Source organism: Elgaria multicarinata, chromosome 2 (assembly GCF_023053635.1).
Source record: "Elgaria multicarinata webbii isolate HBS135686 ecotype San Diego chromosome 2, rElgMul1.1.pri, whole genome shotgun sequence".
NCBI classification, from domain to species: domain Eukaryota; kingdom Metazoa; phylum Chordata; class Lepidosauria; order Squamata; family Anguidae; genus Elgaria; species Elgaria multicarinata.
This window is the reverse complement of record NC_086172.1, coordinates 5,588,574-5,612,194: the sequence shown is the minus strand read 5'-3', so window position 1 is coordinate 5,612,194 and position 23,621 is coordinate 5,588,574. Positions and strand designations below refer to the sequence as shown.

General features: G+C 45.4%; 1 protein-coding gene across 1 annotated transcript in view; it reads right to left on the bottom strand.

Annotated features, from left to right (window-relative positions):
• MCM3 (minichromosome maintenance complex component 3) overlaps positions 1-6,472 on the bottom strand; it is a 28,300-nt gene extending 21,828 nt beyond the window's left edge. Inside the window, exons 1-4 of the mRNA XM_063115961.1 lie at positions 6,389-6,472; positions 3,503-3,615; positions 2,013-2,221; positions 590-720 (exon numbers count right to left, since the gene is read on the bottom strand). Coding sequence (XP_062972031.1) covers positions 590-720; positions 2,013-2,221; positions 3,503-3,615; positions 6,389-6,472 — 537 coding nt within the window. The remainder of the gene's footprint in view (positions 1-589; positions 721-2,012; positions 2,222-3,502; positions 3,616-6,388) is intronic.
• Between the last annotated feature and the right edge of the window lie 17,149 nt (positions 6,473-23,621).

Below are 23,621 nucleotides of genomic sequence, written 5' to 3'. Positions count from 1 at the left end.
TTTATAAGTGGGCATCAATTCTGCCATCAAAGAATCTCAAGCTTTTACTTCAAAAAGAAGCTAGCGCTTATTGCAAAAATATAGATATAAAAAACAATGCCTGGTAATCTTCAAAGTCAGAGAGACATTGTGTGTTTGTCTATGCATGCGCGCACTCACACGAGAAACTCCATTCAAAACACACACAAAACACCATTTTCTGCCATCCATCCAAGCCTAAAACAGACTATATTTACTAGCCATTCTAACTGGTAATCCGTTAACTGATCCTACTTCTTGTATCGTATCTATTGGATTGTAGGCCATTCTAGCAGTGGCCTATCTATTTTGACCCACTTAATAGAATTTTAACTGCTTAACAGACTATTTAAGGCTGCTCAATACCAAGCGTCTAAATGCTTCCCAGCATTAAAAAAAAGTTAAGAAGTCAGAAAAGGCTACACTGGAACTTTCTACCTAACCTGCTCATTTCAAATGAGTAAGAAGGTTTTTCCATGGTACCCTACACAACATTAATTTCAATCCCTCACCTGAAGTGGTGGTGTCCCTTAAACAGACACTCTGAGGACATGAAACTCATTCAGCTCACCTTGGTGGGGTAAACAGCTGTGGACGGAAAAGCCTCCAGGGATGTCATATCTGTATATTTGCGCTCAATGGTCTTCTTGGTAGCAGGGCAGTAATGCACACTGCGGACTATCTTTGGGCGCACCAAAGAGCCTGTGTGGGGATGGCAGCAAAAGAGTAGTCGATTTTGTTCAATGCACTCCGAAAACAGACATTTGCTAAAACAATAATCACTCCAGAAATTCACAGGTTAAATTCTAAAGTTTCACTTGAGCGTAATGTTTTATGGTCACATTAACACACCAAAGCTCAGTTCAGACAACACGTTTCTCAAGGGTGGTTTTGGAACACTACAGTGGAGTTTTTACACCACCGTCAAGAAATGTGTTGTCTGGTGGGAAAACACCACGCAGTAGTGGAAGTTTGTTTTGGAAACCAGTCCACACAGAATATCCATGCTGTGCAGAGGAGAGATCCTGCACAACTGGTGTTTTGCGTGTTGTGTGGTGGGCTCAGTGGAGTTTTCCATTGCACTGAGTTGACTTTTCCCACTGGCTGCAGAGTTCCCTAGCAAAAGTGGTGAAAGGAGTGAGTGCCGGTCTATGAGAGCCACCGGGATTGTTTCTTTCGCAGCAATGGCTGATGGGATATTTTTGGGAGGACCGGGGAGGAGAAACGGCAAAGGAACTGTCAAACATCGAGATGGATTTTACTCAACTCCGCAGCAGCCCACAGTCATACAATGGTGGAGTTAGAACATGTTGTGTGGGGAGGGCCTTCTAAAAACTCAACCGTCAAGTGGAGTTTTCACACTGCATTGACTAATGTGTTGTCTGAACTGAGCCCAATTCTACAATTCTATCATATTCTCTAACTTCAGTATAACTTATACCAAAGCAAGCATGCAAAGGAATGCAGTTTTAAATGTATTGGTGCACACTTAGAACTTTTAAAAAGATGAAGACCAACATAAATCTATTTCCCACAAATGGCACAAGATCGTTACTTGTTCCCAAGCAATTACCACCACCTGTATCAGCTCTTGTTGGCCATTTTAATACTATTTCCTGTTATTACACAATGTCTACCTAGCCTTGGGCCCTGGCACTTGTATACTGAATAAAGCAAAATAAAAAAATTAAGGGAGAATACCCATTTCTGTAAATATTACCATTCTTATTACTTGTTATTTAATAGCTTTATATAACTCTTACCATATTTTTTAAAAAACACACACATCTCTTACACATGTCTTAGAAGAGAGAAGTATGTACCCCTACCTTAATTCATCTACCCAACAGAGCTAGCAGTAGAGGGTAAAGCCAAGGGATTATCAGAGTGTGTTTCAAAAGACTACTATTTGTCCCACCGCCCATCACGCTCCCACCCTTTCAGTACCAAAGGCTGTTTTACAGCTCACTTTGCTCTCAGACATTTTCACTCACATTTTGTAACGATACCCTCCACACAGACAATGCAGCTGAGGAAATGGGATGTCAATGTCCGGGGCGTCACATGTTTAGATCCAAAACTACCCTCAAGCCCAACATAAAAATCTTCATACTGCTTTGAATATGTGGCATCAACAGAAGCGACGAAGTCCTTCAGGGCACGCTGGAAAGCCACCATCTCCTCAAAGGCACTGTTCAGCAGACTAGAGCAAAGATGAAGAAGACTCATGATTCCTGCTGCCAGAACAAAGGCTGTGCCTTGTGTGTGGGGGGGGGGATAATTTCTATTGCTGTGTCAGCCCCTACTATGATTTCAACAACAGGTAGTTGTTCAGGAGGGCACCTACTAGTTTTCCTCCTCTCTCTCCCACCTCGGTTGCCAAATTTAGGCCATTCTTCCGAAAGGAAAACTGCATCAACATCTACCATTTAAACCTATAAATGGGCTACAAACTCTGGCCATGGATTGCTCTGGATTTGCAACATTCGAAGAATCTTTCCAATGAAAATAATTAGCTCTAGCTTAAGGATCAGAAACTGGACTCCAAAAGACCAAATTCTGCCCCTGAAAGAAAGCCCAGCCATTTGCCTACCCATTGAGATATTGATCCTATAAAAGCATACAATAGGTCATTTAAAAAATAGTGGATGTTCTGATTATTTATTACCTATTGGCCAATCAGCAAAAACAAATAAGACCATAGTTTGCAGCATGTGCTGGTGGCAATTTGGAATATTCAAGCATCAATGCAAGGGTTAAACCAGGCCATGGGTTCCGCAAGGGTGAGGCTTGAATATTCAGGATGACTCCCATGGGTTATTTGAGGGTGAACCGAGGCTCATTTAACCTTCCCATAACCTCTAACGCCCAGGTTTGCATGACATGGCATGCTGTGGAACATCTCCACTGCAGCTTCAATATTCAAAATGGCGGCCGGCATGCATCTTGGAGCCCCATAGGTTAATTAACCCATGGTGGCTTATTTAATTTCTATACCGCCAATAGCTGAATCTCTCTGGGCGGTTCACAAAAATTAAAACCATAAGTACAGCATAAAATATAATATAAAAGCTTAAAACCACACTATACTGTAGCCTGAACTGATATTTTCTCATTAAGTTCTGAATTTGTGGTTCTATTTATATGAGAATCTGGTGGATTTTATGAAATTCATGCATTATTTATGGAGTAACGTTTGAGAGGGCTTCTTTTCCCGGTATGAATAATTCCTTTAAAATATATTTTATTTTTATTTGTGTATTCCTCCAACAAGTCATGCTGCCCAGGTTCTGATGATATGATAAGTGACAGCTGGGTAACGATTATGCAAACCGCGTCAGGTACATGTCGGGGCTCACCAGCCGCCCTGGCTTGTTTATTAAGCTAGAGTGGCTCATTTTGAGTATGCAAATTGGCTCTATGTCAGCCACCCTTAAGTTCCTTTTTGTGAGAGCATCTACGCTTAACCAACTTTAAAACATACCGGCTGGCTCTTTTCTCATTCTTTCTTCGGAGGTCATTGATATTCACAATCAGACGGTACTGGTTGTCGCTAATCATGTCACGGACTTTACTCTGGTAAATCCCCTGATCCTCCTGCAATGAAAGCAGAGTTATCAAGATAAAGTTATATTTGGGTAAGACACTAGTCATAAAGCAATTTACTAATTCCATCACAAAATGAAAAACTTTGCATAAAAGAGCTTTCTAACAACGTTGCCCATCTTTCTCCCCTTTCCCCAGCATTCCCACAAATAGGGGGGAAATGTATGACTCTGTAACTGTTCCAAACTTCTTAACTCTCACATGAAAGTGACTTGTACTATAAAGGACGGTGAAGCATGTCCTGTACATCTGGAGCAATTAAATGTGGTAAACTCCTGAAATGATTGTATTCATTCCCGATCCACAACAACTTGTGTCACTGGGAGCAAGGAAAAGAGGCACAAGGGGACCTCCTGCTGAAATAATTCACGCTATATACTGTGGGGGAGTTGGAAGATCTGGCCTCTGTTCGTTGTGTCTTTTAACATCCCTTGCTGTCTTACAGTGATCAGCAAGGAGCACACAAACAATCTAAAGATATGCAGAGGAGGGCTATATTTGTAATCGTTTATGTTTTTATTCATTATTTTTATCTTGTTTCTATATGTTGTATTTTAATGCAAAACACTTAGAGATTTTAATATATTAAACAGTACATAAATAATAATAAATTCTTTCTTAGTGTAACTCTTCTCCTCCCCCAATGCAGGCTTTAAAAAATAAAAAAGCAGCGGCGGGGTGAGTGGGAGTTTAATAAACCTCTACATCCTAGTTAGAAGCACTCCAGAAGTCAGGGCCTTAAATTAGCAGCTATGCCCTAAGATTTCAGTCCTCAGCGATCCAAGGCTGTTATCTTGAACCAGCCATTCTCAATTGAATAGAGTAACTGTGAACAAGGAATCCACAGGCTCTTCTATTCGATTACTTGTCCGCTCTGTCACTCCTGAACCATTTACGAGGCTGCAGTTAATAGGGTGACCATACGAAAAGGAGGACAGGGCTCCTGTATCTTTAACAGTTGTATTGAAAAGGGAATTTCAGCAGGTGGCATTTGTTTATATGGAGAACCTGGTGAAATGTCCTCTTCCTCACAACAGTTAAAGCTGCAGGTGCCCTGCCCTCTTTTAAATCTGGCCACTCTAGTATAGCTCCTGCAGCTTTAACTGCTGCGATGAAGAGGGAATTTCACCAGGTTCTCCATATATACAAATAACCCCCCTGAAATTCCCTTTTCTATGCAACTGTTCAAGATACAGGAGCCCTGTCCTCCTTTCCATAGGGCCACCCTAGTGGTTAACAGTGAACTCCACTCACATCATCGGGATGAAAACTGACTCAGGCCGATAGAAGCCACACGAGTTTAAATTCAGGACTTAATTTCTAAAATAAAATGTTCCTGGTCAAGGAATGAGAGAATGGTCCCCTCTAACACAGTGGTGGGCAACTTCTACTAGCTAGGGCTGATGGAAATTGTAGGCCGAAACACTGGGAGGGGCACAAGCTACCCTCTAATGCCAGATGAGCAAGGACCTGTTACAATGACTACTCACAAAGCACACTCCACACATGCTCAATGGTACCCTTCCTTATTACTACCCGACTCATCCCAGGACTGAGCCATGCTAGAGCCAGTGTGGTGTAGCGGTTAGAGTGTCGGACTGGGAGTCCAGAGATCTGGGTTCTAGTCCCCACACAGCCAAGGAAATCCACTGGGTGACTTTGGGCCAGTCACAGACTCTCAGCCTAACCCACATTGTTAGGGTAAAAAAACCCAACCAGAAGGGAGGGGGCAGGAAAACCAGACAAGTCCAGATGCAGTGACCATTTCTTTGATTGAACTACACGTGTAGGAGAAAACTCACCCTCGGATGGAAGACAAGCTTCTCTGACCCATCATCCACAACCAACATCCTTTATAACATTCCCTGCCCCTCCTGATGAGCTCATGGCTCCTCCCATCCCTTACTGATTGCAGAGTTAATATTTTCCATATACGAAACCATTTCCAACAGCTAACAATACATAATATTGTGACAACTCTGCCCTGTTAATGTAACTTACTGCCCCTTACGCCTGGAACGCTCTTCCAGAACATTTGAGAACTACAAGTTCAATCGCAGCTTTTAAGCTGCTGAAATTTCAGTACAACTGTTAAAGCTGCAGGAGCCCTGCCCTCCTTTTCATAGGGTCACCCTAGTTTTTGGAAAGTGCTACATTTGGCAAGCAAATGTAGTCTTTTGGTGGGGGGGTCTTCTGACCACCTTAACCACCTCGCAGGGTTGTTGTTGTGAAGATGAAATGAGGAGGGGAGCTGTGTACGCCGCCTTGGGTTCCTTAAGAGGAAAAAAGTCGGGATGTACATGCATGGGCATGTTTAGCCTGGAGAAGAGAAGATTGAGGGGAGACATGATAGCACTCTTCAAATACTTGAAAGGTTGCCACACAGAGGAGGGCCAGGATCTCTTCCCGATCCTCCCAGAGTGCAGGACACGGAATAATGGGCTCAAATTAAAGGAAGCCAGATTCCAGCTGGACATCAGGAAAAACGTCCTGACTGTTAGAGCAGTATGGCAATGGAACCAATTCCCTAGGGAGATCATGGGCTCTCTCCCACACTAAAGGCCTTCAAGAGGCAGCTGGACAAGCATCTGTCAGGGATGCTTTAGGGTGGATTCCTGCATTGAGCAGGGGGTTGGACTGGATGGCCTCGTGGGCCCCTTCCATCTCTGCTGTTCTATGATTTCTGTGCCTCACAGGCACGAGAGGCCCTGAAGGGCTCCTGGGCGGCCTTGGGCCCCTTTGGGCTGCCTGGGACTTCGCTCACCTCATCGTCCAAGAAGTCCAAGTACTCGCGCTGAGCTTCGCGCAGCTCCGCGTCTTCCAGCGCTGCTCCCGCGGGGGCGGCCATCGCCACACGCTCAAGCCCCGCGTTGGTCGCGGACCGACTGTTGCTTCTGCGCGGCGGCGGCGGCAACGATCGCACGGGCTTCTCCTCTTCTCACGTAAGCGGCCCTTTGGCGCGAAAACCGGGTCCTTTTTCCCGCCACGGCAGGGAGGGAGGAGTTAGAACCACCTTCCAAAACGCCATCTTCCCATTGGCTTAGCTCGAGAACACCGACCAATAGAAAACAACCAACCTGGGAATCGTTCTATTCACGGCGCGAACGTTCGGGTACAGCAGCCAATCGGTGAAGACTTGGCATGGAGAGGAGAGGAGAGAGAGAGAGAGAGTGTGTGTGTGTGTGTGTGTGTGTGTGTGTGTGTTTTTGACGTGAGAGGCATTGTGGGAGATGTAGTTTCTCAAACTCGGTTTTCTGACTTCCGTGTTGACCTGGAACATCCACTTTTCAGGCGAAATCCAGAGCATGAAGGCCTATATTGGGGGTGGGGGAGTAACGTAGGGTGACCCTATGAAAAGGAGGACAGGGCTCCTGTACCTTTAACAGTTGCATAGAAAAGGGAATTTCAACGGGTCGTTTGTATATATGGAGAACCTGGTGGAATTCCCTCTTCATCACCACAGTTAAAGCTGCAGGAGCCCTGTCCTCTTTTAAATCTGGTCACTCTAGTATAGCTCCTGCAGCTTTAACTGTGGTGATGAAGAGGGAATTTCACCAGGTTCTCCATATATACAAATGACACCTGCTGAAATTCCCTTTTGAATACAACTGTTAAAGATACAGGAGCCCTGTCCTCCTTTTCATATGGTCACCCTAAGTAACGCTGCTCTCCAAATAAAGCCAAATGAAAGTTTGGGATCTTCATATTGTTTGTGAAGGACGTTCCTTCAGGCAGGACAATGGATATAGGTCGGGCCAGCATCTGGCCGGAGAAGCGAAGGAGAGCGAGCCCGGCATGTTTGGATCGCTGATTGATCTTACCTTCCCTCAAACTGGATTTGGGATTCGGAAGATGCAGGGCCCGCATCGCCATTGCCTCATTCCGTGGGGTTGTTTAGGTGAGATGGGCACCACGTTTCTTTTCCATGCCGCGCTCCTAGTCCATGAAAGCTTATTGCACCATAACAAAGGTGTGAGTCTTTAAGGTGCCACAAGACTCCTCGCTGCTCTTAGCTAGGGTGACCCTATGAAAAGGAGGATAGGGCTCCTGTATCTTTAACAGTTGCATAGAAAAGGGAATTTCAGCAGGTGTCATTTGTATATATGGAGAACCTGGTGAAATTCCCTCTTCATCACAACAGTTAAAGTGCAGGAGCTATACTAGAGTGGCCAGATTTAAAAGAGGGCAGGTTTAACTGTAGTGATGAAGAAGAAATTTCAAAAGGTTCTCCATATATACAAATGACACCTGCAGAAATTCCCTTTTCAATACAACTGTTAAAGATACAGGAGCCCCGTCCTCCTTTTCATAGGGTCACCCTACCTTAGCAAAAGTGTGTTATTTAAAAGGGAAGGAATTGGAGAGCTCGAACTTCTCTTTCTATGCCTAGTATTCTATCTGGTGCAATATGGTGTTGAAATATCAGGGTAGCGCAGTATAAGAATAAAGAGATGAATGATTGCAAGATTATTTCGAAGCCCCAAATTCTTGGGAGTTTCAGGACAAATAAGAGGAAGTACTTCTTGACACAGCGCAGAGTTAAATTATGGAACTGACTACCACAAGATGTAGTGATGGCCAACAATTTGGATGGCTTTAAAAGGGGGCTGGATACATTCCTGGGAGTGAAAGCTTTCCATGGCTACTAGCCCTGATGGTTGTGTGTTATCTCCAGTATTTGAGGCAGTAAGCCTATGTGCACCAGTTGCTGGGGGACATGGGTGGGAGGGTGCTGGTGCACCGCGTCCTGCTTGTGGGTCCCTGGCCGATGGCTGGTTGGCCACTGTGTGAACAGAGTGCTGGACTAGATGGGCCCTTGGTCTGATCCAGCATGGCACTTCTTACCGTATTTCTTCAATTGTAAGATGCCATCCATTGTAAGACGCTCACTAATTTCAGTACCACCAACAGGGGGGAAATACCGAAGACAAACCCGCGATTCTAAGACACACCCCGTTTTTAGAGATGTTTATATGGGGGGGGGGAGTGTGTCTAAGAATCGAAGAAATAGGTCTGTTCATTGGCCAACTTCGCTCTTACAGCCCAAATGTATAGAGCAAAATTTCTGACCTTGCATGTATGATTTGTTTTAGCATTGTTTTTATTATGCTTTTTGTAACCATTGGTTGAAACAATAAAGCTTTATTACTATTACTGTGTTCTTACGGTCAACATGGCTACATTTGTTTTTAAGATTATTCCAAGCATTTTTGGTTCTGAAAAATAGTTCCTTTGTTTTTAACTATTGGAGGGGATGGGACGGGACACTAATGTGTGTCCCTGCGTAATTCTAATTTTCTGGGGAAATGCCGTGGCCGCTTCTCTGCCTCCTAGGGTGAATAGTAGTTGTGGAGGGCGCAGGAGTTTCATCTGGATTGTGGGATGTGGAATAAATGGTTAACTCCCCCCCACCCCTGCATCAGACTTCTGACCCCTCCTCACCCACTCCAATACAGCTGCTATTGTAAACTAAAAATGAGGCATGCTAATCACGAAATACGTAGTTTGTCCTTAAAGTGCTTTAAATATTGTTGTTAATGTATGTGAGTTATGTTCCCTGGATAGAGCAGCTACATTCCTGGTGGTGTGCAATTATTGTTTCCTGATTTCATCACTCATGGCTGTGTAAGTGCAGAGTTTCAGAGCCTTCAATGGGCATGTTTAACTTACGCGCTCTTTTGCAGGCTAAGTGCTCTGCCATTGGTTGTGGTAGTACTAATCCCTGAGTGAGCAGCTGATTTTTTTTTTAAAAAAAAAAAGCACACTCATTACTCTAAATTTGTATCTAGAAGTTATGTTATTTTCATTTTTATTCTACAGTACGTGTAGGGCCACCAATCCAGACCTTAAAAGCCCTCCCCACCCCCCATAGTTTTGATCTGTATTGGGCGCCTACTCTTGAGTAAAAGTGGAAGAAAAGAAAAAATGCACTCCTGCTAGATACAAGTTTAAAGTAATGTCTGTTTTGGCCCATAGCATTTTCCTGGAACACAGGGATTTAGGAGCAATTCTGCTCCATTCCACAGGCATAAGTCAAGGAGAGGACCACAGAATTTAGACAGAATTTCTTTTTACAACTCACAAGCATTCTCCAGCCCTGCTCTTTGAGGAATGCTGGGAGTTGTAGGACTTTTTTCTGTCTAAATATGCATAGGATTGCACCTTAATTCTCTCTAAATATAAAACATTTATATGATTGTTCTAAATAACATAGCGTTCATTTATTTATTGCATTTCTATACCGCCCAATTGTTGAAGTTAATTATTGATCTGTATTACTAGATAAGTAGTAGAGTTTTTTCCTGCCACACATTATGGGCGGTACGTTTTGGAATGTTGACCAAGAGATACGCCTTCCCCAATATTTTCTTGGGTGTTTGTTTTTTCAGGTGTGGCTTTGTCTCCCTTGCTCTCCCCCCCCTTCATGTTTTTTTTCAGATTGCACAGGTCCAAGTATATGTTATTTCATGTACTGGTAACGATTTAAATATTTAATGTGAGATATGGGCAGAACAATCCTACCGGTTGAGTTGGGAAAATCGAAAGGCAGAAGGACAATTCCCTCCAATGGGAAGAATATTATGTAGACCAGCTCCAGGGCTGGTGTACATTTCCTCCCATGGTGGGGAAGTATCTGGCAACCAAGAGGGCTTTATATACGACGGATCCAAAGCCTCCCCTGATCCATCCCCTTTTTGCCTCTACTGACTTCAGACCTCTTCCTTTAGGAACAGAGGAGGCTGCATTATATTGAGTCAGTACGCAGAGCCCAGTATTGTCAGTACTGACCAGCAGAGGCTCTCCAGGGTTTCAGGCAGGATTCTTTCCTAGCCCTACCTGGAGGTGCTGGGGATTGCACCTGGGGCCTTCTTACCATGACCCAGTTCACATGATCAAAGAACGGCATGGTCAGATAGAACGCAATGGGAGGGAGGACTGCTGCAACTAGCACGCGCCGTCGCCCTTTCCCACATGTAACACGCGACGGGGCAAGGGAAAGCCCTGTTGCGTCCACCATTTTTGTTTTGAATTAAAGGGCCATGTGCACAGGAGCACACCGCTGGAGAAGGTAAGTTTAAAAAAAAAAAAATATAGGGTCCCCCGCTCCCCCTGCCCCTGATTTCCCCCCCAATGCCTGATGCCCCCTGCCCACTCGCTCGCCCATCTTCCCCCCTTTCCTGATGCCCTGTCCCCTGTCCTTCTTTCCCCCCATCCACCATGCACGATGCCCTGTCCCTCGTCCTTCTTTCCCCCCCATCCCCCGTCCACCATGCCCGTGCCCGTTCTTCTTCCCCCCCCTTCTCCTGCCGGGTCCAGCCTTTCCCCCAGCCCCTATCTTCCCCTCCCCATGATTCCCCCTCCCAGCCCGATGGGCACAGCGTTCCTATGAGCACTGTGCCCAGTCCGTGGCTTCTCCCGGCCATTCGCGAGTAAGCGAGCAGCTGGGAAAAGCCACGGACCCTGCTAGACCTTGCTAAAGCCGGGCTATAAGCGAAGCCTGGAGAAGAGAAGATTGAGGGGAGACATGATAGCACTCTTCAAATACTTAAAAGGTTGTCACACAGAGGAGGGCCAGGATCTCTTCTCGATCCTCCCAGAGTGCAGGACACAGAATAATGGACTCAAGTTAAAGGAAGCCAGATTCCAACTGGACATCAGGAAAAACTTCCTGACTGTTAGAGCAGTGCGATAATGGAATTAGTTACCTAGGGAGGTTGTGGGCTCTCCCACACTAGACGCCTTCAAGAGGCAGCTGGACAAGCATCTGTCGGGGATGCTTTAGGGTGGATTCCTGCATTGAGCAGGGAGTTGGACTCGATGGCCTTGTAGACCCCTTCCAACTCTGCTATTCTATGATTCTATGACCCCGGAATCCCCTGTGCATCATCTGGATGCACAGGAGGGAGACCAGGCCTCACACTGCGCTAACGCCTGGTCTAGCAACGGCCCAAACATGGAGGAGAAGAGGCTAAATGAGTACACAATGTGGACAACATGTGAGTATTGGACGTCATGGGCTGCAAAACAGCATACCAGGCATGGCGAGTGTGCAATAAATTGCTGGTGTGATGAAGCTCAGAACGACTGTCATGACAAACAGTTGCTATATTCTAGTTCACCAAATCTGTGTATATTATGCAAACTGACTGCTGATTATACAAATCAACTACATTGATTGTTGCTTGGACTACTGCACACGTCAGCAACATGAGGCCCATAGGACTGTATGCAACCCTTAGCTTCTCTCTATGTGGCCCATAGAAGCCCTGAGCGACCCCGCCAACTTTTCTATTCCCTGCCATCAGCTGGGTAGCAGGGAACAGATCTCTGTGGCCAAATCTACACGTAGTACTGAAGGCGCTTGCGTGCGCCTCCAGTGCGACGTCAAAACGATGGTGTAGACTGCGAAAGAACAGATGGAGGAAGAGACGGAGGAGGAGGAGGCTGGGGAACCGGCCGCGTCCTTGCCGCTGCCGCCGCCTCCCCGCCGGCCTCCTGCTGCCGGGCTAAGAGCCACCCCGGTCGGAGAGCTCGGCAGAAGCAGAAGCCGAGCTCTCCGACCTGGGTGGCTCTTACCCCAGCAGCAGGAGGCTGCCGCCGCCGCCGCCGCCTCCTCCTCCCCGCCGGCCTCCTGAGGGGATGCAGCCCCTGAGTTGCCGCCCATTGTCACATGTGGCCCTCAGGGGAGCAAAAAAGGGTCCCCATGCCTGGCCTTCCAGTTGTTTTGCGTCTGCTTCTAGCCACTACCTCAACATTTAAAGATCCAAAGAAGTATCATCTTACCCAGCCATTTTCTCTCTCCAGGATTTGTTTATGCTCTCTTAACAGCAGCAAAGCTTGAAAGGAAGAGAGATGTAAGAAATCCCTGTGTCCTACAGACTTGATCTTGTTGCTCTAGCAGGACATGGCTCTCCACCTGCCCAGGTAAGAAGAGAAGTCTCTTTAAGAAAATAACTTTTAGAAAAGATATTCTGGATCAATTCTATCAGGTCAGGGCACACTACTGTACCATGACAGAACAGCTAGAGTACCGTAAGAGAGAATTAATTAAAGGCTCCTGCAAGCTCAACATACTCATCCACAAAGGAGGCTGCCCAGTGTATCACTGCATGATTAGCTGTTCTACTCTTGCATCCTCCCTATCCGTTTCTATTGAAGGGGGAAGTTTTGCTGGGTCCCGACATTAAGTATGAATAGATCGTTCAAACATTCTTGATGCAAACATCATCTGCTGCAGAGGAGGCTGCCTATTGCATCTCTATATGAGTTCATTCTCTTGCCTATGCAGGACATAGGCTCATCTGAAGACAGGTAACAATTATTCTTTCACACCCTAAAAATAAACCCTTTTAAAGAAGCAAAGTTGGTCTTGAGTTGTACTTAACAAAAAGCATTGTCTCCCTCCTCCACCACTACCTAATAATAATAATAATAATTTATTTATTTATTTATTTATTTCTTACATGCCTCTCCCTTTGGATCGAGGCGGGGAACAACATTAGTACAGAATCAATATGTCTTAAAAATTCATGATGACCTGAGTGTGCAGGGCAGACTGTATTGGAGAAGGCAATCCCGCAGGTAACCTGGACCCAAACTATTTAGGGCTGTAAAGGTAATGACCAACACTTTATACTTTGCTCGGAAACTAATTGGCAGGCAGTGGAGTGATTTTAATGTTGGGGTAATATGCTCACCCCTAGGTGTACTGGTGACCAACCTGGCTGCCATATTTTGAACTAGTTGAAGTTTCCGAACTAGGTACAATGATAGCCCTATGTAGAGTGCATTGCAGAAGTCAAGCCTTGAGGTTACCAGCATGTGCACAACCGTCTTTAGGTCTTCTGACTCTAAGAAGGGGCGCAGCTGGCGTATCAGCCGAAGCTGATAGTAGGCACTCCTTGCTGTCGCATCTATCTGGGCTGTCATTTGGAGCAACGGATCCAGGAGTACCCCCAAGCTGTGAACACAGTCTTTCAAGGAGAGTGTAGTCCCATCCAGAACTGGTTGACACAACTCCAAACCTAGGCCAGAGCCCTTGACAGCAAGCACCTCTGTTTTGTCTGGATTCAGCTTCAGTTTGTTTTTCCTCATCCAGCCCATTACTGCCTCCAAGCATTCATTCAGAGGAGACACACTGTCCTTAGCTGACGCTGTTATTGAAGGCACAGAGAAATATATTTGGGTGTCATCAGCATACTGATAGCACCCCGCCCCATGCCTCCGGATGATCTCTCCCAGCGGTTTCATGTAGATGTTAAACAGCATTGGAGATAGGATGGCACCTTGTGGTACGCCATACAACAGCTCCTTTTTTGAGGAGCAACTATCCCCTTTTTTATTTTATTTTTTAATTTTTAATTTTTTACACTATATAAACATACAACATTACAATAATAATGATAATAAAAAAAACATCAAACAACTGCTACATACATATTGAATAAATGTTGAGTACATATATGTTGAATAAGTATTACCTATACATTATCATACTACAACATAATCATTCTTAACATAAAAGAGGAGCAACTATCCCCCAGCATCACCATCTGGAATCTACCTGAGAGGTAGGACCGGAACCACTGGAGCACAGTGCCCCGATTCCCAAACCCCTCAGGCGTTCCAGAAGGATACCATGGTCGATGGTATCGAAAGCCTCTGAAAGGTCCAAAAGTACCAGCAGGGACACGCTCCCCCTGTCAATACTCATGCGGAGACCATCCACTAAGGTGACCATAGCAGTCTCAATTCCGTATAATGGGAAACATTATAGTGATTCTGAAAGTGAATTTTATGTACATTTTCCTTCTTTAAATATATTGTTTTTAATGTAGAGCTTGTGCTCAAAATGCACCCAGAAATTCTATTGTGCTTTTTTTTAAAAAAAGGCTTACATTAGACACCCATTAGAGTGTGCTTATTTCTTTGTGTGTGTATTTGTAGGATGGCTCAGGGGAGAGTGGGCTAAGATCCCCTGATTCTGTTTTATACTTTTGCCTACTTCTGAAGAGAAGGTATCATATGCCCCAGACAGGCCTTATTTTGCTGACACCCAGCAACAAAGATTACTATTGTGACCTTGAACAAAACACCTGTGGTGGCCAAGAATGAAAAATGTACCTATTAACCCTGGCTCATTCATGTGCTGGTATGGTAAGTGACACGAGATGGCAGGAGAACCAATGGTCCGGAGCATCAAGGTAACGAGAACTAGATCTAAAAATAGCAGCTGTTTGCTGTTTGTTTGTGTGATGCAGAAATCATTTCGTATTGGAACAATGCTGTTTTTAAGAAAATAGAGAAGTTAAATGGGTCAGAAGGAGCTTTGATAGAATCTACTTCAAATCTTTGAGATCACCTCCCCCCCCACACACAAAAATTGTACCTAAAGGACCATAACACTGCTTTCCCTACTCAGCTAATTGTTTGTTGTATAATTATTGGTAGCATTTTTCAGCATTCAGTATACAAATTGAATATGCTCTCAGACCATATTAACTAAGCAGAATTATTTGGTGCCTTAGGAGCTGTACATTTCTGCAAACCTTCTTAATGGTTGTTACATCCGAATCTGATGGAAAGAGTCTTAGGTCTCCACTGTGATCTAGAATTCCAGGAACAATGATAGACCCAAGAGCAAAAATCTTTCAGAACGCAAATTGCTGTGTTTCAAAAGAGGGGAAATTACTTGAGAAAACGAGTAGCATTTTAGACGTTTCCCAGGCCAACATTATGTATGTCCCGTAGATGTTTACAGAGTGCAAATAAATTAGGATGAATGAGCTAGATCTGGACAGTACTCAAATCACAGATAGGATTCTTCGTTGTGCTATGTGGGAAAGTGAACTACGTTTGTTTTCAAAACCTATCACAGCTAGCTTCTCCAAGTCAAGAAATAACTGGCCAAGCCTCATTCATCTATTATAGCCACAGCTGAAGGACAATTGGACCGAACAAAAAAGCAGAGCCAAGGCCACCTGGGCCCACTGCATGCCGCATTATTTCCTGGTTTGGGAACCGTCGCTAAGCTAAAATAGAATAAAATAAACATGTATTGCAGGATTGCCTGAGTGGCCCCCAATCACTGATCATATTAACACCACCTCCTGTATTGCATGGGTTGGAAAAGGCAATGTGCGGTGATCAGTGTGAGCAATCAAGCAACAGAAAGGTTGGTACCTGGGAGGAGTTTTGGGTTTTCCTGTCAACAGTTTACATCAACATTATATTTTGAGACCCTTTGGATTACTGGTTTAATCTGCATGATGTTGCTGGTGTGGCTGGGCATGTTAGCATGCAGACAGGTTGGCGACCCTGGAAGAGCTTAATTATTCAGCATTTATGGAAGATACTATAGCTGGAGTAGGCAACTACAACTCCCAGCAGCAAGTACTATGGAACACTTTGAAGGCTGTGCTGCATGACTTGTATATCCAGGAAGGGTCACTCTAAAACAACCCCCAGAGGAAACAGGCTTCCATGTGACCGCTGTGTGCAGTGGCGTGGGCAAGAGTGAGCTGGAGCATCCCAGCAGCCGGGCGCTGATCCTACAAGTGCGAATGGCCCTGAACTGCTGCAATTCGTTTGTTTCGCTTTCATTGTACCGCTGTTAGCAAACCCCACAGTTGCTTCAGGGTGGACGGGAGGAGAGCAGTGGAGCCTTGAAGTCTGTAATGAGGCCAGGGGCTTGCTTCCTAGAGCCAGGTCCCGGCACCCTGAGGCTATGGACGGCCCTAGACAAGGGACTTCAGCTTTACACTGACATTGCTGACAAATTCTTTACAGTTATTCAGATGATGGGGTTCTATTGCCTCCTGTTTATCCATTTCATGAATCAACCCTAACTTAATGGAATTGTTTTATATGTTATTGTAAAGCGCCTCGATGCCAGAAATGGTAAGACGGCGCTATAAAAATGCTTTAAATAAATAAAATAAATAAAACAAATTATAAATGTTAAGCAAGGAACAATGAGGCCAACACAGTTTCTGGTAGAAAGACTGCATGACCAGTAAGAAGAAGGGGGAGTAAGGACAACTCCCAGGACAACTCCCTGCTGTGAGTCACGCTTGCAAATTAAAGAACATGAAGACATTTTTTTTTAGGCCCGTTGTTAAAACAAAAATTATAACAACTCTTACGTGGTTGCGACTGTCAAAATTTTATCTAAGGTATCATTATCTCCAGCATTTCAATAACCATCCAAGTAGGTGATTGTACCAAAGCCATATTTAATCAGTAGGAGTGACACAAACACATACACTGTAAAACATGGAAGCCAGACAGATTTTCTAGCAGCCAACACAGAAAGAAGGAGCGCGAGACAAGAAGGAAAAGACGGGGTTCAAAATGTAAGAATCCCCCACACACACACACACACCTGCTGGTTTGGGTCTTCCTGTTCAAGGTCTCCATGTTTTGTTGTTGTTTTTTGAACTCGGGTGGCAGGGTTTGTTTGATGGGTAAACAACCCTCAAACAATGGACAATGGGTTATTTGTAGGTTAACCTTCAAACAACCTGCCGCCCAAATTTGGATGGCACAAGCTGTGACCAGAGCTTGTATAGGATTAAAATCAGATCCTTTACATGGGTAAACACATGCTTTGATTCTGGGACTTAATTTGTTTGCAAGTTCTATACGTTTCATTATACAGCCACTAAATGGTGCTGCCGAATAGCGCAACCAGCGCAACCGTCATTACACACTGCTAAGATATCGGATTAACGCTCCTTTCCACGTTATCTCTGATCTTTTCAAAAGTGGGATAAAGGTCAAAACGCAGAGGAGATGCCCTGCAGGTTGCCGACATTGTGTAAAGGACCTGCATTCGTGCAATAAAAGCCTCGTGTAGATGCTCATGCTATAATTTCTCAGAGGCCTGTGCAAGTCAGTTTCCTCTCTTACTTGCTTCTCCATTTTCCTTTATTATTTTCAGCTGGTGTGAACATTCAGTCTCAAAGTGCTCCTAGCCTTAGATTTGATTGATAGACAAACACAAACCCCTTTCACACGCTATTTGAATGAAGGGGCATGACATGTAGCAAGAGGCTGGGAAGCCCACATGCATGCACACTTAGCCCTTCATCACACATGCTCTCCTCTCCCTGACTCTGCCCAGTTGTCTCCCCTCCTCACAACTCCCTGTGACGCATTTAGGCTGTGCAGGGGGGTGCAAGGTGAGTCAGTGCACAAGGACAGGTCCCCGGCTGCCACCCGCCCATCCCCATGCTTAGAAAAAATGTTCCTCTTCCCATGGGAGCTTTTTTAAAAAATATATCAATTTGCAGCATGGGGGGAGCGGGGCAATTGGTGGTGGGGATTCACACCATGTAGGAAAGGCCCAGTTAACCCTTCCCACCTTATTTATTTATTTATTTATTTATTTTTATTTATTTAAGCATTTTTATGCTGCCATTCAGCCAAAAAAGGCTCTCTCGGCAGCTTACACAAGTATTTCTTGACAGTCCCTGCCCACAGGCTTACAATCTAAAAGACATGACACAAAAGGAAAGGGGATGGGGAGGAGGAGGAGGATGGGGGGGAAAGGAAAGGAAAGGAAATTCAGGCACTACAATCTTAGTTGCAAAGTTCAGCAGTTACAGTTGACAGTTGGCAGCAGGAGGGAGGGGGCTCTTAGCTGGAGCTGGACCCAGGCAAGATGGAGAGGTGCCTGGCTGCTGCTTCCTCCCTCACTGGTGGCCTCTGCAGAGACAGTTGGTAGCAGGAGGGAGGGGGCTCTCAGCTGGAGCTGGACCCAGGCAAGATGGAGAGGTGCCTGGCTGCTGCTTCCTCCCTCACTGGTGGCCTCTGCATTCTCTCCATTGAGAATGGAGCACCTTCCATTCTCTCCACCCCACCCATCCTTTGTGCAGCAACTAGGCCTAGGGAAAAAGATGCTGTTCATGTGCAGCTTTTCTTCAAGCCTAATCGCAGTGAGAAGGAGGACCAGGGATGGGAGGCCATGGGCTGGCTCCAAAGGCAGAGGTTGCCCACTCCTGCCTTACACCCATCTTCTCCCCACTCCCACCCTAGGCTCATAGTCTACATCAACATTAACTCTAGTTGGGTGTTCAGTTCATGCCCTGCTGGCCCTGGCCCAGTCTTGCACCCCGATTGGGCCTCTCCAACAATTTTTATGGCTCCATGAAGACAATGAGGTGGAGTGGAAAATTGCAAAAATCCACTGCCAAGCAGTAATCTCTACCAGTGAACATCCACTACGAGCAGCTAAGGCAGGGGCAGCTCACAGTGCAGGAGGGTGCAGGAGCCCAAAGACCAGGTCACCAAACAAAAGCTGGAACTGATGCGACGCGGGAGATCTGTACAACTGCTGGGGGCTTCAATTTGATTGGAATTGTAGTGCTGGGGTAGGGGGTGCTTAACCTTTCCCCTTGTCCAGTTTTCCTTATCTAAACTGCTGTTCTTATTAGATAGCCTAATAGAAAACCTGTTATTCAGCTGCCAGAAGGGAAAACGCAGGCATCTTCCCCCTGGAAAGGAATAGCCAGGTATGTTAAAGGTTACGCAAACCCTCTCAAAAGCCAAGGAAGGGGCTCCTACAGTGACTGAGCATGGTAATGGGCTGGATGAAGGCCAATAAACTGAGACTCAATCCAGACAAGACGGAGGTACTCTTAGCAGGTGGTTCGCCTGACCAGTTAGGTGATGTTCACCCTGTCCTGGATGGGATTGGACTCTCCCTAAAGGATCGGGTCCGTAGTTTGGGGGTGCTCTTGGATCCAGAACTGTCACTTGAGGCACAGGTGAACTCAGTGGCAAAGAGCACCTTTTACCAACTACGCCCTTATCTGGACAGAGATAGCCTAGCTACAGTTATCCATGCTCTGATAACCTCTCGTTTGGATTACTGCAATGCGTTAAACATGGGGCTGCCGAGGCTCCTCCGTCCCAGACTTTCAGGTAGGTCTAGCTAAGGCCTGTGTTGACTGAAATTGTGTTGAGGCAGTAGAGACTGACCTAACATCTGCATCTCCTAAGGATCAGTGAGTCACCCCAGAAATTATTTGAAGTTGTTTTCTGAAATTATTACCAAAGCTAGTAACAGGAGTTGCCTGCAATAATTATACCTACATTGAGACTTTAGTGGAAAGGGGACTCTCTATGAGAGTTCGCACTTGTGTTCAAAATGTTGCAGAAGACTTGGAGGAAGAAATTCACTGAGACTTCACCACGTTGAGACTAGGTTAGTGGAGTGAAAGGCTGCATAGACTCCAGCATGAATTTTGTGCATCTCCCTGCCAGTCTCCCATTATGGTGCATGGAGAGGTGGGGCTTCCTAGCCTGCTCTGGTTGCGTCTTCCTCTGTGTTTGTCTAAGAGCTCCATGACACATGGGAAAGCACGCTCCCTACCGTTGCTTCTCCGCTCCTGGTTTTGTTGCTCAGTTACTTCCTGTTTCAAAACAGGAAGTAAACAACCAGCATGAGGCCCAGTCAGGCATTCTAAAAACGCTGCTTCTCCGGCACCCAGCAGGAGAGAGCAGCAACTTCCCGTTTTAAAAATATTTTGGACTGTCTGAGGTTTTTGTTGTGGCGCAAGGAAGGCCAGAAGGGGTGGATGGCACGTGGGAGGCAGATGACGTCATGGGAGGGATCTGTGAAAAATCCGTAACAAGCATCTGATGTTTCATGTTTGATTCTTGTTTTTTCATGGATCTATGGATTGCAATAAAGATGTATGGTATGGTAACGAGCGTGCAATAAAATGCGTGTGGGATGGAGCCCTAAATGTGGAGTCAGAAGTCCCTACCACATAGACAACTTCAGAAACTGCAGAGCAGAAAAAGGGAGCAAACCCTTTCCCAACCCTTCTGCTTCTACCTCCTCTTCCCAGGCTCCTCCACAATCCTTCCTCCATCCTTCCCTTCCTCTAATCCAGGGGTCCCAAACCCCGGGCCACGGACCGGTCACGGTCTGTGGCCTGTTAGGAACCGGGCTGCACAGGTGAGCTGCTTTCACCCAGCCACCCCCACCCCCACCCCAGCTGAAGCAAAGCCCACCCCAGCGTCCTGGCTTTGCTTCAGCTGGGCGCCCACCCAGCCAAAGCGAAGCCAGGATGCTGAAGTGGAGTGGGTGGGTGGGGGCTTCCCAAAACCATCCCCTCAAACCGCCCCCCCCCCAGTCCGTGGAAAAATTATCTTCCACGAAACCGGTCCCTGGTGCCAAAAACTTTGGGGACCGCCGTGTCTAATCCCCACCCCGAAACCTGCCTTTTCTTTCTTCCTTCCTTGGTTCCAGCATCCCCCTCTACTCTCCTTCCTAATCTCCATCCTCACCCCATTTCGTATGCCTTCTCTGCTCCACTCTCCAGCCCTCTCTCCTTTTACTATTCAGCCAGCATTTTGAACACACACACACACACATACACACACACTGTGAACAGAATTGTGCATCACTTAATTTTATTTTTGAATTTAAGTTACGGAGGTAATGATGGTTGATTAATCAAAGGGGGTATATGAGTGGGAATTGGAAGATAAATGGCAAGTGATCCCAATTCAGCGTTGTTTTGCTTTTGGATTAGTGCTCAAAAAAAAATTGAAACTCCGTTTTGGTGCCAAAGCTGCCACTTTCAAAATTTGAGCATATAGATATAAATTTGCATATCCAAATGTTATGCGGATTTGTCTTATGGAAATGAGCCCTGAAACAAACATGCTCTTATTTGCTTATAACGCGCAAAATACATGAGACCCAATTTACAAGATTGTTGTGGATGGTGCAAAACCTGCTATCTGCCACAGATATTGGGATTCCCAGAGGCAGGGAAGAGTTTTAGCCCACCTTAAGGGTGTCCTGTAATTGGCTTCTTTACTTGCTCCCATAAAAGTGAATGGCTAGCATTCAGTCCTATAGGAAAAGGAAGCTTCAAACTTACTAGGGCAGTTCTACTTATGTTGACTGTTTACCAGTTTAGGAGTATTAATTACAGTTCCAGGAACTGGCATGACTGCTTTAGGGTCAGCTCCACTACTACCATAAAGAGCCATTTACACACATCTAGTCCCTGTCTAGATTTCTTTTTTAGGTCAGCAATAGACGGAATTCAAGAGGGTTGAGTTGAGATCCTACATCCCAGGTGTTTGCTTTATATGTTAAACAGCATCACATACTGGGGACAGAGAAGAACCCATTCCTTGACTAGGGGTACTTCTAGATAAGCATCACTGAAAGAACCAAAGCACCATCTGACGAGTGTTTTATTGCACGCTCGTTACTGGGCGCTCACGGAGACTGCTCAGGTCCCTCACATGACATCGTCTGCCTCCTGTGCGCCTTCTGCCCCTTTTGGCCTTCCTTGCGTGACAAAAAAAAAACCTGGTTAAGTCCAACATATTCTTAAACACCGAATTGCTGCTCTCTCCTGCTGTGTGCAGGAGAAGCAGCGCCTTAGAACAGCGGACTCAGCGGGCCTCGTGCTCCTTGTGTACTTCCTCTTTTGAAAGAGGAAGTAACTGAGGAACAAAAGCACAGGCAGCGAGTAGGGAGCGTGTCCTGTGATGATGGAGCTTTTAGTTCTGCCTTCTAACTCAAGCCTATGTTACGTCATTTCTCAGCTCTACCTCTTCCCCCTCCTTTACTCCCTCTGCCATAACTAGACAATTTATTTGCTTCTCTAGTCTAGAATCCTCTATGAAAAGGAGGACAGGGCTCCTGTATCTTTAACAGTTGCATAGAAAAGGGAATTTCAGCAGGTGTCATTTGTATATATGGGGAACCTGGTGAAATTCCCTCTTCATCACCACAGTTAAAGCTGCAGGAGCTATACTAGAGTGACCAGATTTAAAAGAGGGCAGGGCACCTGCAGCTTTAAGTGTTGTGATGAAGAGGGAATTTCACCAGGTTCTCCATATATACAAATGACACCTGCTGAAATTCCCTTTTGAATACAACTGTTAAAGATACTGGAGCCCTGCCCTCCTTTTCATATGGTCACCCTAAGTAACGCTGCTCTCCAAATAAAGCCAAATGAAAGTTTGGGATCTCCTTATAGTTTGTGAAGGAGGTCCCTTCAGGCAGGACGATGGATATAGGTCGGGCTAGCATCTGGCCGGAGAGGCGAAGGAGAGCGAGCCCAGCATGTTGGGATTGCTGATTGATCTCACCCTTCCCTCAAACTGGAATTGGGATTCGGAAGACACGGGGCTCGCGTCGCCTTTGCCTCATTTCGTTGGGTTATTTAGGCGAGATGGGCACCACGTTTCTTTTCCATGCCGCGCTCCTAGTCCACGAAAGCTTATTGCACCATAACAAAGGTGTGAGTCTTTAAGCCCTGTCCTCCTTTTTATTTATTTATTTATTTATTTATTTATTACATTTCTATATCGCCCAATAGCCGGAGCTCTCTGGGCGGTTCACAACAATTAAAACCATTCAAAGTATAAAACAACAGTATACAACAGTATAAAACCATAATATAAAATACAATATAAAAGCTCAACCAGATAAAAACAGCAGCAATGCAAAATTACAAATTTAAAACCATGTTATTTAAAATTTATAGATTGTTAAAATGTTGGGAGAATAAAAAGGTCATATGGTCATCCTAGTCTAACAAACTGGATGAACAGGGTAGAATTGAAATTTGGCCTGAGTTACAGGCCCCATTTATTTATTTATTTATTGCATTTTTATACCACCCAATAATCGAAGCTCTCTGGGCGGTTCACAAAAATATAAAAGGATATTGAGATGTTTCATTAACTGACATTCACTTATATATCCGCGCTTAAAGCTGTCGTTTAAGGTGTCTTCTGAACAGGGCCAATGAGTGTTACTGATGGTTTGGTTGACGCTGTTCTTCTGTTTGCCTCCAGCAGGGTGGTAGTCTAACCACAAATGCAAGAGGGAATCTGCTGCCCGGTGTAATTAGTGGCTCTTGGCAACAGGTCATTTCCTACCATCAACTGGCGCGCATGGTTAGAAACAAAAAACAAAAAGCAACCCTAACTTGGGAGATGCACACAATTTA